General features: G+C 41.9%; 1 protein-coding gene across 16 annotated transcripts in view; it reads right to left on the bottom strand.

Annotated features, from left to right (window-relative positions):
• The window catches only part of plekha5 (pleckstrin homology domain containing, family A member 5), an 82,475-nt gene extending 70,239 nt beyond the window's left edge, over positions 1-12,236 (bottom strand). For all 16 annotated transcript variants that reach the window (XR_013786532.1, XM_079454634.1, XM_079454635.1 and 13 more), the window contains exons 1-3: positions 12,067-12,236; positions 11,892-11,968; positions 11,290-11,347 (exon numbers count right to left, since the gene is read on the bottom strand). Coding sequence is in view for 15 of the 16 variants with exons in the window: in XM_079454634.1 (XP_079310760.1) it covers positions 11,290-11,347; positions 11,892-11,968; positions 12,067-12,158 (227 nt within the window). In the remaining variant the exon portion in view is untranslated. The remainder of the gene's footprint in view (positions 1-11,289; positions 11,348-11,891; positions 11,969-12,066) is intronic.
• Positions 12,237-12,965: the final 729 nt, after the last annotated feature.

Here is a 12,965-nt window from a genome sequence, read left to right as displayed (position 1 = left end):
AGTACTACTGGGCTCATATGGGACGGGAACAAACCCCAAATGTAAATATTTCAATTACTAACTGACCATACAGATAAAAATATGATATGAAGTGGAAAATTTAATCACATAGATTTACATTGCACATTAACCACCCAGCATGCATTAAGAACTCCCTAGCAACTAGTCAAAAGACCCAAGCTACCAAAAACACCAGCTAAAAATACACATACCTGTCGCACAGGTTTGTCATTTTTATTTTCAGAAAACAAATTGAAGTAGTAGTTTCTTACCCAATCTTTTAAAATACACTTTGTGACCTTTGTTGTACACCGTATCATCCTCAAAATTCTCTTTCTCATGAATGAAGATCTCGCACGCTCCTGTCAAGTTGTTCCTCATATCGCAATCTGAAAGCAATTCATGTAGCCTGCGTGTTCTAATTAAATCAAGCAAAATGATGTTTCATGGGCAAAACGCAAAACGGGGGCAAACTGGAGGGGGCCGCGAACGAACTGTAAATCACATCACGTTTTATTATAAACATCATCTCCACTACTTGCCATCCGGGCCGTGATTAAAACAATAACTCAAGAAGCCTCTTCACTCGAGTTTTAAGCAGCAGCCGTGACATTCTACACTTCATTAGTCCAGAATGTCTGAGTTCTCGGCTACGCACATCAGAATCGGTACCACAAACGTGTTCATTAGAAACTAGCGGATCTAGCTACGCAAGACCTCTCCAATTCACATCCTCATCCATCACCGAACTAACCCAATGCAAACCACATTAGTACATCTATTAAAACACGCCGCTGTCGCCGCACCAACTTACCAGCACATCTGCTTCATATTAGCTCACGGGTCTTGTCTGCAACAGTCGAATGAATGCAGCGCAACACATGGAGTGTCCGTCAGTAAATGGTGCTATCATGCCACCCTCGGTGTGGGACAAAAATGGGTTTAAGAGCTGGATAATCTGATAGGAGAGATTAATGGCAGGGTGGCCACGTTAGTCAGGATTAGAGGAAGCGCTGAGGTGGGACGTCCCTTTCATGAGATCAGCGTATCAGTCAGAACATAAAATGCATATAACGCTATCCCAGTTCACAATAGTCTGTCATACAAATCTGTCATTCAAGACTCTGTATGTGAGTCTTCAGTGGAACAAAAGAGAAGATATTTTGAGAAATGTCTCAGTGGTTTTGCATTCATAATGAAAGTCAATGGAGTTCAGTGTTGTTTGGTTATCAATGTTCTTCTTTATATTTTTTGTGTTCTGCAGAGGAAAGAAGCTCATACAGGTTTGTAATAATATGAGGGTGAATAATGGAATAACCATTTTCATTTGTGCGCGAACAATCCCTTTAAGAAGATAAGATGGTTGCTGGACTTGTCAACTTCTGGCAGCTGATCAAAACATTGAGCTCAAGTCGACAGTATTCTTCTCCCAGAGTAAAAAGTGTTTGGTTGGATTAGAGAATGCCGACATTTGCACGAATTTTGAAATCAAAACGTTGCATGCGACGACAGCGCTGGATTTGAGTGAGGCTTTAGCGTCGCATGCTGCAGAGGAGGACAATCCCATTAAACTCTGGGTTTGGGCTGCAGCGTATGCGCTTCTGATTGAACGCGTCTTAAAAAGCTTTATAAATTACCATATTCACAGAAAAAGAGAGAAAAAACATTACGTTGCCAACATTTGGATTGGGACTCCGTAAGCCGGCCAACATCCCACGATGATTCTAAACATTCGACGGTTGTTTAATACAAAATAAAAAGAAATAGAGCTGTTGTGTCAAGTGGGAACCGATCTGATGACATCTGTAGTATGCACATCATTAACATCTACTATAGCAGGAGCAATAAAAGAAAACGGCGGGTGGAGGAATTTACGACTCACGCGTGGCAAAAAGACCTGGATGACTACTAATGGCCGTCTTCTTGCACACATACACCTCAACACTCCAGGTGGCTTCTTCAGTCAATCTCCCATTATTACAGTCCCCTCGTGTGACAACCCAAACAGAGTGCCAAACGGACAGTGGTGGGATTTACTACAAGAGAGGGTATTTGAAATTGGGTACAGAATCCAATGATCGAGCAGGGAAGTGTTCGACACTAAAGACAGCCAAACGCACTTGGTGTGCATCAGCTGTTTTGCTGCGGTAATTGCATGACTCCACCATGAGGGAGTTCCGGCAAAGACAGTCGTTGTCTGGTTTTCATTTGCCGTGGTCATTTCTCAGTTTCAAGCCAATGCTGTGGAAACTAAGGGCTAAAACTTCAATTTTAAGCAGCACAATCACGTAAGCTCACTTAAGGGTTAATGAGGGCATTGGGACGGGTGGGGGTGGGAAGCTTTACTTCAAAACACAGCCACACAGAAGCGCTTACAAGACAGATTAAATTTCACATTAGATTACATCACCGGCTTGACACAACTCTCCATTATCCTGCCAATCACGTCGTCTGTCTGAACTCGCCTCCCTGTGATAGATGGGGAAAAAATGACAAGGCACTTCAACAATCGGACGGCTACCCCATTCTTTGTTCTGCAGAATGCCAAAGAAGATATTTTGAAGGACACTGGTAACCAAAACCTATTGAATGGAAACAAAACCACTGAGACATTTCTCAAAATATCTTCTTTTGTGCCGCATAGAAGAAAGAGTCATATTAGAGCGAACAGGCATTCATTCATCTCTATGAAGCAAAATAATAAATGTTGTTTTTCGCAGAGACTGGGAGAGCATTTGGCACCAATTAATCTGAATCCGATACTCGCACAACCGAAAAACACTTAAATCGCACGAGAGCGGAGTTTACAGCTGATCCCTCGGTCGCTGTGGAAACCAGGAGGACATTCAATATGTGATGAGAAACCTCAGGTCAGTGCACGTGGCCTGGCTGGAATTCAACCACACGTCACATGCTTTGGGAAATAAAAGTAAGTACACACGGTGAATGCGTATGCTTTACATTCAGACAGATATACGTCTGGCTGTCGATTGGCTGCCTGCTCGCATCAATGTTTTCTGATTTCGCAGCCTCTGTTTATATCTCTTGATTATATGTATTGTTTCCTACAGATCCTTGGCTCACGTTCAAAACTGAGTTTGGCTGTTTATTGTAGTGGGAAGTAAAAATTTAATTTTCTTCCTTTTAAACAGCAGCTGGCAGCCATTTGGACGGCCGCATGAAAGAGGAGATGAGTATAAATGCCACGTGAATATATGTTGTTCCGAAGCATTAGCGTTTATCACGAGCCCCTACGATTCACTTCAGGACGGGAAACCCATTATTACGGTTCTCAGCGTACGGCCCTGCTTCCTCTGGATCAGACTTATCTTGGGAGTGGCCGTAAATTACGCCAGACCACAACCCAAGAGGGACAGCCGTTTCGAAGAGGATCATTTACAGCTTCAAACTTTCCAACTCGCATGCAACACACACGAGAGCAGAGACCCACAGAAAACACTTAAAAAGATGTTTCACAGTTCACCGGCTTCCAGCTCACCCACAAATGAAAATCCTGTCAGTATTCTCTTGTGTCGTGATGCATCACACTCATAAAACCAAATAAAACAGTGGTTACTACGGTGTAGTTAAACCATGGTTAGTTTTATAAGATTAAATGCAAACGTTCACACAAACATCTCATGTTCCAGTGGGAGGAAAAACCTACAGGTTTGGAATGTCATGAGGATGAACAAACAACAACAACAATGTCATATTTGTTCCAAGTTTGTGCATCTAAAAGCACTCCTGCGAGGACACGCTCAAAGAGCAAACTGGTTTAACATACCACCAAGTCACAAACGAAGAATGTTTACTCGGCCGACCTGATTTCTCTGCCAATTGCAGGACTTTCATCCCTCTGTTTGTCGTTTTCTTATCAACCGAACACCGTGAAGCGTTCTTCAGGTCTCAGCGGTGGGTCCGGGCGGGCCGAGAGAGATTGTGCCATCGACTGAGTCTACAGGCAGGTCACTCAAGGTCATCCTCCTCTCTCTCCGCTCAATCTGTGTAGTGTTCTCAATTCTCGAGAGAGACCCCTGACGATACAACCAGGGACGAGGATTAATGCGATAAATTTGATGGGCTTTGACTCTGAAGGAAAATTAAAACCATCAGGCGTGAATTAATAAAGCTTTTTGGAGTCAATTAGATTAATGATGTTGTTACTGGTCGGCTTTGACCTTTTTCACACCTCCCTGTAAGAAACAGTTAAAGAGAAGCCTCTGAACGCTGATAACCCACCATCCGAGAACTGTTAATAAAGTCTGGTAGTGAAAATAAAGACTGAATTATGTAACTAGATGTCGATGGACACTGCAGGCTTCTAGACCTCTATTTACAAACATAATAAATCTCCGTAAGTCATAAATACGTTAGCACGGGCGAGCCTGGGACATTTATTACACAATGTTTCTGATTCTGTTTGATAAGCAAAGCAAGGGACTACCTGTTCGCCACACTGGGATTATTAGACTACAGATTGCAAAGTAAACATGATACAAAAGCAGAGAAGGCAAACAGTACTCCAAGGTGGGTTCCCACACTTTCCGACCAAATCATTTTCATAATGCAGTCATTCTACTACAGTCATTCAATCATAAAGATTTAACCCATTAATATGAATGTGATTAAATGTTTTACTAAATGTATTAAACAATATAAAACGACATATTTACAATAGAAATGTAAATGGCGAGTTGAAACATATGGAAAAATGTCATCACTTGATGCATGCATGATAACTCTATGAGTTTATATAGATGATTTTCGTCCTCTATGATTTAATTATTGTTTTATAATTCAAACTATTTATCGATTGATAGATGTCTGCAGAACAGCCCGGTTAAATACGCTCTACTTTTAATTTGAAATAAATGGAAAACCTGAAATCGAATTCCTTCAATACCATTCCGAATTTTCCACAGCCGTTCCTCAAAGTTCAGATCCAATCATCAGACAGCACATCTGAACCTGTAGCAGATGTGAGTGTTCTCTTATCACAGCACACAGACAACTAAATGAGAATGTCATGACAGGCCGGCTTGGTGAGGAGACAAGATGTGAGAAGAATTGTACTGAGCCTCCCGAAACCCAAACGTTGCCCGGAGCCCACCTTCACCAGAAATTCTCTGCACAGATTGACATGACGCTAACCTTTAACAAACCCATATACACAAATGAATGCACAAGATTTATAAACTTACAACCAATGCAGAACACATCTGTGACATCGTGATCACAGAAAATGTTGTAAGGATTCTAAGCAAGAGAGAGAAAAAATGCATTTGTATAAATGCAATAATATCCATCCATCTATAACTTCCACTTTTAGTCATTACACCTATACAAAAATGTAACAAACATCTAAAGAAACTTTACAGTCTTCCCAAAGAAAACCACAAAATAAGAGTTAAATAAAATAAACACAACCTTTGTATTATGGCAGAGCACTAAACTAACATTCAAAACCTTAATTCGTGAGGGTTTGGCTGGGAAAAGGCAGCGTTTGTTTGATGTGTATTTGCACAATAGATAATGAGGTAATGAGATCTGGTCTGGTAGAAATGACATCAAGAAAAACTCGAATAAATATCATGAGTCAAGGAGTGGCAGTGAATTTTAAGAGCCCAATATCACTTTATTAATCTGTCTAATTGAGCAAAGGCATTAGGGAAAGGGCTCAGCGCTCATGGATTACCCAGAAAAATTATGACCTTGTCAAAACTGGCAAAAAAGTAAATCTATTATCTTACTGCACATGACAGCCGTCCATCAAGAGAGGCCTGACTCCTGATATCAGCAGGAGGGGGAAGAATGAGGTCTCGGTGCTCGAGTCACACCGCAGGTCGCTGGTGCTGAAGAGATGAAAGATGTTGTGCTGCAGGACAGGGCCGCATGCAGAGAGCATGCGCTGGGCTCGATCCTCCGCATCACCTGCACTACAGATCATCCAACCATGAAGCCTGCACTGTCAGGGCGCTTTAGAAACAGAGAAACAGACAGTCGCCAAAAGACACACGGAGCGTACAAAACAACTCGGAGACATCGCCGGGGTTTTGAGAGATCCTAATGAGAATCACCAAGTAGCATCTCCGCTGGCGTCTTGTTAAAACCTCAAAGTTTGGCCCGGTTTCACAGCGTAGCTACTGGGCTGACCCAGAAATTGCCATGCTTGTCGTCACACACACCAGACTTAGACTAGCACTGTTTCCTTAAACATCTATCCTAACTGGTAAAAATCTAACCGTGCGAGCTGGTTAACATCATCATATAACGCAACCTCCCTCAAGAAAGAGCATCCGGCTGCTGACTATGAATTAGTGAGCTCTCCATCATCTCTCAAGCTGCCATCTAGTCATTCATTTAGATGTCCACACATACGAATCATCCAAACCCAATATTAAGTGTCTAACAGCTGAACCATTCCCACTGGCTTCGTGTCATTTTTTGACAGGGTAATAAAAAACAACTGGAAAATGGCTGAAAGGGCATAAAGCACCTTTAATACACGTCTACGTGATCGGTCATCACGGGACCTCCCAGCACTCGGATGCCAATTTCATATTTTCTATTGATTCGCAACACAGAGTTGTCAACAACCGACTCGTGTGTCAAAACAATCGACGGGTGATGCAGTCATGTACCATTTCGCTACATTTCTCCTCGGCCTAACACTGTGAGTGCAAGTGAGCAAACGAGAGAGAGTCAGAGAGACAGAGAGAGAGAGAGAGAGAGAGGAAATGGGTCCCCACATAACTCAAAAGTCACAGGAAGCATTAGGAAGCTTTTCATCAGTGTGGATCCTCTCCACCCATCCATCGACCCACTTAGCTGTCCTAAAACCACAGCATCTTGCATGATTCATTCTGTGGAAAACCAGCTGAATGTAAATATATGAAGACCATTAGAGACATTTAATTCAGCAGCATTTAAAAGGACAAACGGCAAGGTGAAACACTTCATTTTTTTAAACAAATACTTATATTTAAGTTGTCAAAAACCAAACTGTGAAAATGATTTGCTGCATGTAGGTTACCGTGTGGCGTGTGTTATTCGTTTTGAGCGGTTGTTATCTTGAAATAACGAACCTGCAAATGTTGCGACTGGCCAATCAGAACGGAGCATTCCAACGAGCCATGTAATAAATAATAGTAATGACATCACATTAATTATAATTGCTTTCATACCAGTTAATTATATGTTTTGTCTTTGTGTGAAAGCAATAGAAGACAAACCTGCACACACACACAAGCAATCTGGAAAACTACAGATACAATCTACTGTAGTAGTTTTATTATATGGATAACAGGCTAAACAACAATAACCTTCCGTTGGAACAAAACAACATAGTTCTTACTAAATGATCCTAACTAATTAGGCACAATAGGGAGATCTGAAGTCTGACAGTTATCGTTTATTATTTACAGTAACAGTAGGTTTATTGTTATAAATGTTGTACATGCACTGCCGCAGTCACAGGGTTTTATTAGGGATGAATTTCTCTAAAGGGTTTGCAGCTAAACTGTCTGCGAGCTAAAACCCTCGCCGTGAAGCTGCATCTTTAAATGAATCCAATTTACAGCATGACCACAAAAAATACTACAGCTCAGGAAATAAGCGGAAAAAAATGCACGACAAAGACGTGATGCTGGAACATAAAGTAAACCTTCAGAAAGAGCACGTCACACTGTTATGTGACCTTTGCAACTTTCTTCTCTCGTCAAATCCTGCCACATCGCTCCATTTATTCCCCACTCCAGTCTGAACTGGCCCAGGAAAAAAACAGCAAGAGATTGCATCTCGAGAACAAGTGCACTTAAAACAAGGACTGGCAAAAGGTTATTCCATTCTGTCGCAATCTGTCGATGAAATCATGACTTGAGTGCTTTTATTTTACTGCAGTCCCCTTAACGTGCAACACAAGGGATGAGTAAGACACAGGGAGGGAAAACAAGCCCCGCCTCCCGCCGTGACTCCCAATCAGCGCTGTTAGGCGGAAATTAATGACCAACATGCGCTGCTTTACGGAGCTGTTTATTTTGCAGCATTCCCAAGACGCTGGAACAGCTGCCAAGCGAAACCGAAAACAGAGCGATGTCTTGAAGCGTGCCCTTTAAACTCTTCTGACGAATGGCGTAACTTTCCTTTCTTCACCACTTCAGATGTAGATCGCAGGTTATTCACTTTACTTCAACCTTTGTTCCTTTGACTCAAAAGATTACAGAAGAAAGGAATGGAGTCCAACAGTGAGATTTCAGAAGCCTGATCACATTCACTTCCCAATGACATGCATCTTTTAAAATAGAATTAGCACCAGATTAAGCAATGATGTATGATTCTGTCACAATCAGAGAAAAATCGCTGTTTCTATGGAAAAAAAGAATTGCTTAATGAGAGTGCAGCAGCAAGTATAAATGATGTCATTGAATCTTACACAACATATATTTCTATATATCTGAAAATATTGTACAAAAAGCTTATAAGGTCGTATAAGGTCCGTATAGAGACAATTACAAGAAAGTAAGTTTAACAAAATGTTTCAACAACCATCATACATCTCATAATAACAATAATTCAAAATTATATTGTTGGGATCGTTTATTCGTAGTGGGTTAAGGATAAACCATTATCTATGTTAGGCCCAGAAGACATACCGTTTCATACGGTCATGTGACCACGATATCGATAACTAGCTTTCAATGACATCATTCACATTGGGTGCATCAATATCCATCAGAGTACTTGTGTTTCATAATATGCAATTTATTCAAGGTTTCTAAACATTTTAACAAATAGCTTTAAATCCGCCTTGAAGAAAATGAATCAGAAAAATCATTCTGAATCCGCAAAAACAATGTGCGGTCACGGTTACGCTCCACCAAGAACAAAAAGTATCACAAATGAGCTAATCCGCATTTCTGCTTCCTCTAGCTAGGCCTTGCTATTCCTGGATGACATCGAAAAAGCATCCTTGCAGTGTCGTGGACACACACGCACAGGCCCTTAGATCAAACACCACCAGTCTCTGCTACTGAGCATTCTCAGCGAGACCCTTAGCGACTTTATACCTGTATAATAAATGACCACGTATCGGTCTCAATCTCAGACCGTTCGCCATCTGCCGCTGCGGTAATGTGAGCTAAACCAGTTCCCCTAAATGTCATTGGTCACTGTACAGTCTGTCCTTCCATACTGATCAATCACAGTTCCCAGTGTTGCATTCACGGCCAGAATAAGATATCAAACTTACTCAGGTTTAATCTGCAATCCTACATCATATATGTGTACGAGAACCGCTCTGCACCTCCAGGTATGCTCCAGTAGAAGAGTCCAGGGTCAGGCACAGTACGGTAATCCACAGACAGACAAAAGAATGTCCATTCAAGCAAAAGATGATGCACATAACAAAGTCCCTGGATTTGGTCACAAAGAGAGTTGTGGTAGATCACTGGAGGGATTCGTTAGACGGGTTAGCGTGTCCCAAGAGTGTTCATCGGAGTAAGCGGACAGTGATGGAAGGGCCTTAGGTCTGTGCCTGGGTCTCCAATTGTTGTTTCCTAGGTTTGAGGACGAAGGGGAGGCACTGAAACAATTGGACTGTCAATCCTGACACAAATAAATAAATCAGCTCTCATCAGTCAAGGTCCCAAAACGCTCCGTTCTGGGTTGGGAACAAAAATGGCAAAACAAACCACATACATAGCTACACACTAGAAGTAGAAGGAAGTTCAAGTAATGTAAAGAAGAAATAAACATATTTTTTCTGTATACTTGAGACAACACGCATTTTATGCAACGAGGATCATCGATGAACAAAACATTAGCTAGCTACAATATCAAAACTATTAAGCAATGTATTTATCTGGAGAATAAGTGACGTGTAAATTTTTATAACGGCTCGCAAGCTTTCTGCAAACCTCAGCCTGACATTTTATTGGTCTGCACACATCCTTCAGTACCCTTTAAGAGGCACAAGAGTGGTGCTTCAAATCTCGAACAGAAAATGTTAAATATCAGTGTCGGTTTGCTCAGAGCCACTAAGCTATTAATTACAGTTCAGTTCACTCGATCCAACACACTGCCTCCAGTCACCTGACACAACAAGTGGGAAAACCTTTGTTCCAAGATTTTCTTCTGTGAAATACAACTCAAAGCTTTCAGCTCCAGGTTCATTTGCCGTGAATTTATCCAGAGCGCAACAAATTGCATAATGATATACTGAAAGGTTCAGTTTTCACACAAGATATACCACAATCACTCCGTCCCGATCCATGCCAGCCGGTATGCAAATGGTTGAATTTTTCACCGCAGGGCTGATAACGGAAAGGTTTAGAATGTAACACAACAGACTGAGCTATAACGCATCTGCACGCATTCATTAGCACGATTCAAAATTGCGAGTTGAGAACAGTTTGTAATCGTGCCACGTCAAACCACACTCACGTGGAAACATAACTGTAACCGTTCCAGACTGAGCTTAGAACGGTTCGGCACGATGGTGGAAGAAACAAATTTCATGTAAATGATGAAGATCTTCGCCTCTCCACAATACTGTGGAGTCAACATCAAAGATAGTTCACTGAAAATGACAATTCTGTCATTATTTACCCAGTATGACCTATAAAACGCAAACCCGTATGACTTAGTTTCTTTCATGAAACACAAAAGGAGATGTTGGGCATATTGTTAAGGACTGAAAGCCTCAGTCACAATTGACTTTCATTGTAAAAGAAAAGCGTCAACATTTCTTCTCTTGTTCGCCACAGAAAGAGCTTGAATGGATGAAATGAAAACAAAATTCTTATCTTTTGTTGAACTAACCATCTGAGCCATTAGTTACATTATAAACAACACGATAATGAAAATGCCAATATGTTGGTCTACACGACAGCTTCGCAATTATTTGCAAATCACAATCACACCAACAAACCAAAGCTTGGCGAACAGATGCGTTCCCGCAGACACTCCCAAACAACAAGTCAAACATGCAGCCGACTAAAATTAAGGGTTCGTATGATTCACAAACAAGCTGAGCCTGTTCAACCAACCGCTCTGAATCACACAGGCCTGTCAAGCCACCCGTCACCCTAACGGTAAATACTTTCGTGTTTTTTAAACGGGCGAGAAGGTCTAATGCGCCCTGCGTGCATTCTGTGCGAGCGGAAGCATTTCTGGAAATGCTACGGCATGCGTGTGTGAGGGGGCGGCAGGCTGAAATCACCGCTGCTGTCAGACAAGCACAGGAGAGAGAAATATCCTCCTTCCAACAACAGCCGACGTCCAACTCACTTAATAAAGCACCGTGCGCCTTCGAACGTATATCCTTCCTCCCATCCTGTGGGTAAATCTGAAAAAGAAAGAGAAGGAAAAATAAGTTCGGCGTGCACCTTTATACACCGCGCGCGCTCGGATGCAGCAAGCAGCACATCATGCCTGTGATGTGCAGTGCTTCTAGATGCCCACAAGCACTGCTGTGTTCCCATGCTCGCATATCAACACGTCAATTCAGCTTGCATTTCAAGGGTTGACATGGCCGTCTAAAATAAACAGGATTTTTACGTGTTCAAAGGCTGGTGAATTTTAAAATGGGGAATTTTAAATGACAACGACAAACTCTGGCAATAATAAACATTTCCCTCCAGCTGTCAAAGCATTGCTGTCAAACGCAACACATGACAGGCATGCAGCGCCGTGCACGTCACAAATGCAACAGAACAAATGCAACTTTGTGTCAAATATTGAGCGTCCAGGTGTGCTGCATGCGCGCATGCAACGCAAACGCGCTGACATTGTGTCCGCTGCGCATTTCTACCGCTGCATTAAATGCATATCGTGCTGCATTCCCTCGCACATTATGTCAAAACCATATAAAGATATAAACGTTTTCTTACCCGGAGTTTTGATGTGTCCCGTGATGACGGCTTCTCCGGTAACTGGATGCAACCAGGTCGTACTCTTCGCTTCTTCACTGTTGGGTGAGAAAAAAGGAGAGAGAATGTGAAAAGCCCGCGACGGGAGACCCCCGAGTCGAACCCACACCCGACTCTCCCTCGCGCGGATATTTACTTGATAAAGAAGACGCGTCCGTCCCGGGTCACGCCGTAACTCCAGGAGGAAGGCAGGCGAGACAGCCACTCCGGGTTTAGGTCCGCCGCCATGACTGAACACTGAGCTGCGGCGCTCGAGCTGCGCGCCTCCGAACCGCTCGCGCGCACACGCTATTTCTTAGCAACAGTGTCCAGGGCGCGGGGGGGAGGAGCGCGAGAGAGCCGCCGGAGGGGCGGGCGTACGCACGGACACGTCACATGACGTTTTGTGATTTTATTTCTTTCTTGTTTTTATTGACGTTATTAAAGTCTAAATTCAGAGGGAAAATATTACATTTAACCGAGAAACAGAAAAGGATTTGATTCAAATTAAATTGAACTAAATTTGATTCAAATATCGATTTTTTGCTAAAACAACATTGGCGTGAAGCGTCACTATATATGTTGTTTGTTTAATTAAAGTATTTTGAATGCACACATTTCAGAGAAGATAGATTTGAATAAAATGATCAAATGAACAATCTGCAGGACAATTAAAGTGACGTAAATAGTTTCGATAAGACTGAAGTGATAAAAAAGAGTTTAATGTTTAAAAACTGAATTGTAATACTTGTACAGGGTTATTAAAACTAAAGAGCAGCAAACAGAAAAATACTCATATAAAAGACTTGGGGTATTATTTGGTCTCCTTACCAAAGACTTGAGGCTTCACCCAAAAATGAACGTTCTGTCATCATTAACTCACATTCAAGTTTTTCCAAATCTGTATAAATGTCTTTGTTATGATGAATACAGAGGAAGAATGCTTATAACCATACAGATAGCCCCCCATTTACTCCCATGGTAGAAAAAATGTAGGACAGCAAACACTTCTGGGACACTTTTGACTACAAGTGTATGTTTTCCTCCTATAGTCAA

This window comes from Barbatula barbatula (genome assembly GCF_947034865.1).
Source record: "Barbatula barbatula genome assembly, chromosome: 4".
Lineage (NCBI taxonomy): Eukaryota > Metazoa > Chordata > Actinopteri > Cypriniformes > Nemacheilidae > Barbatula > Barbatula barbatula.
This window is presented reverse-complemented; position numbering and strand designations above follow the sequence as displayed.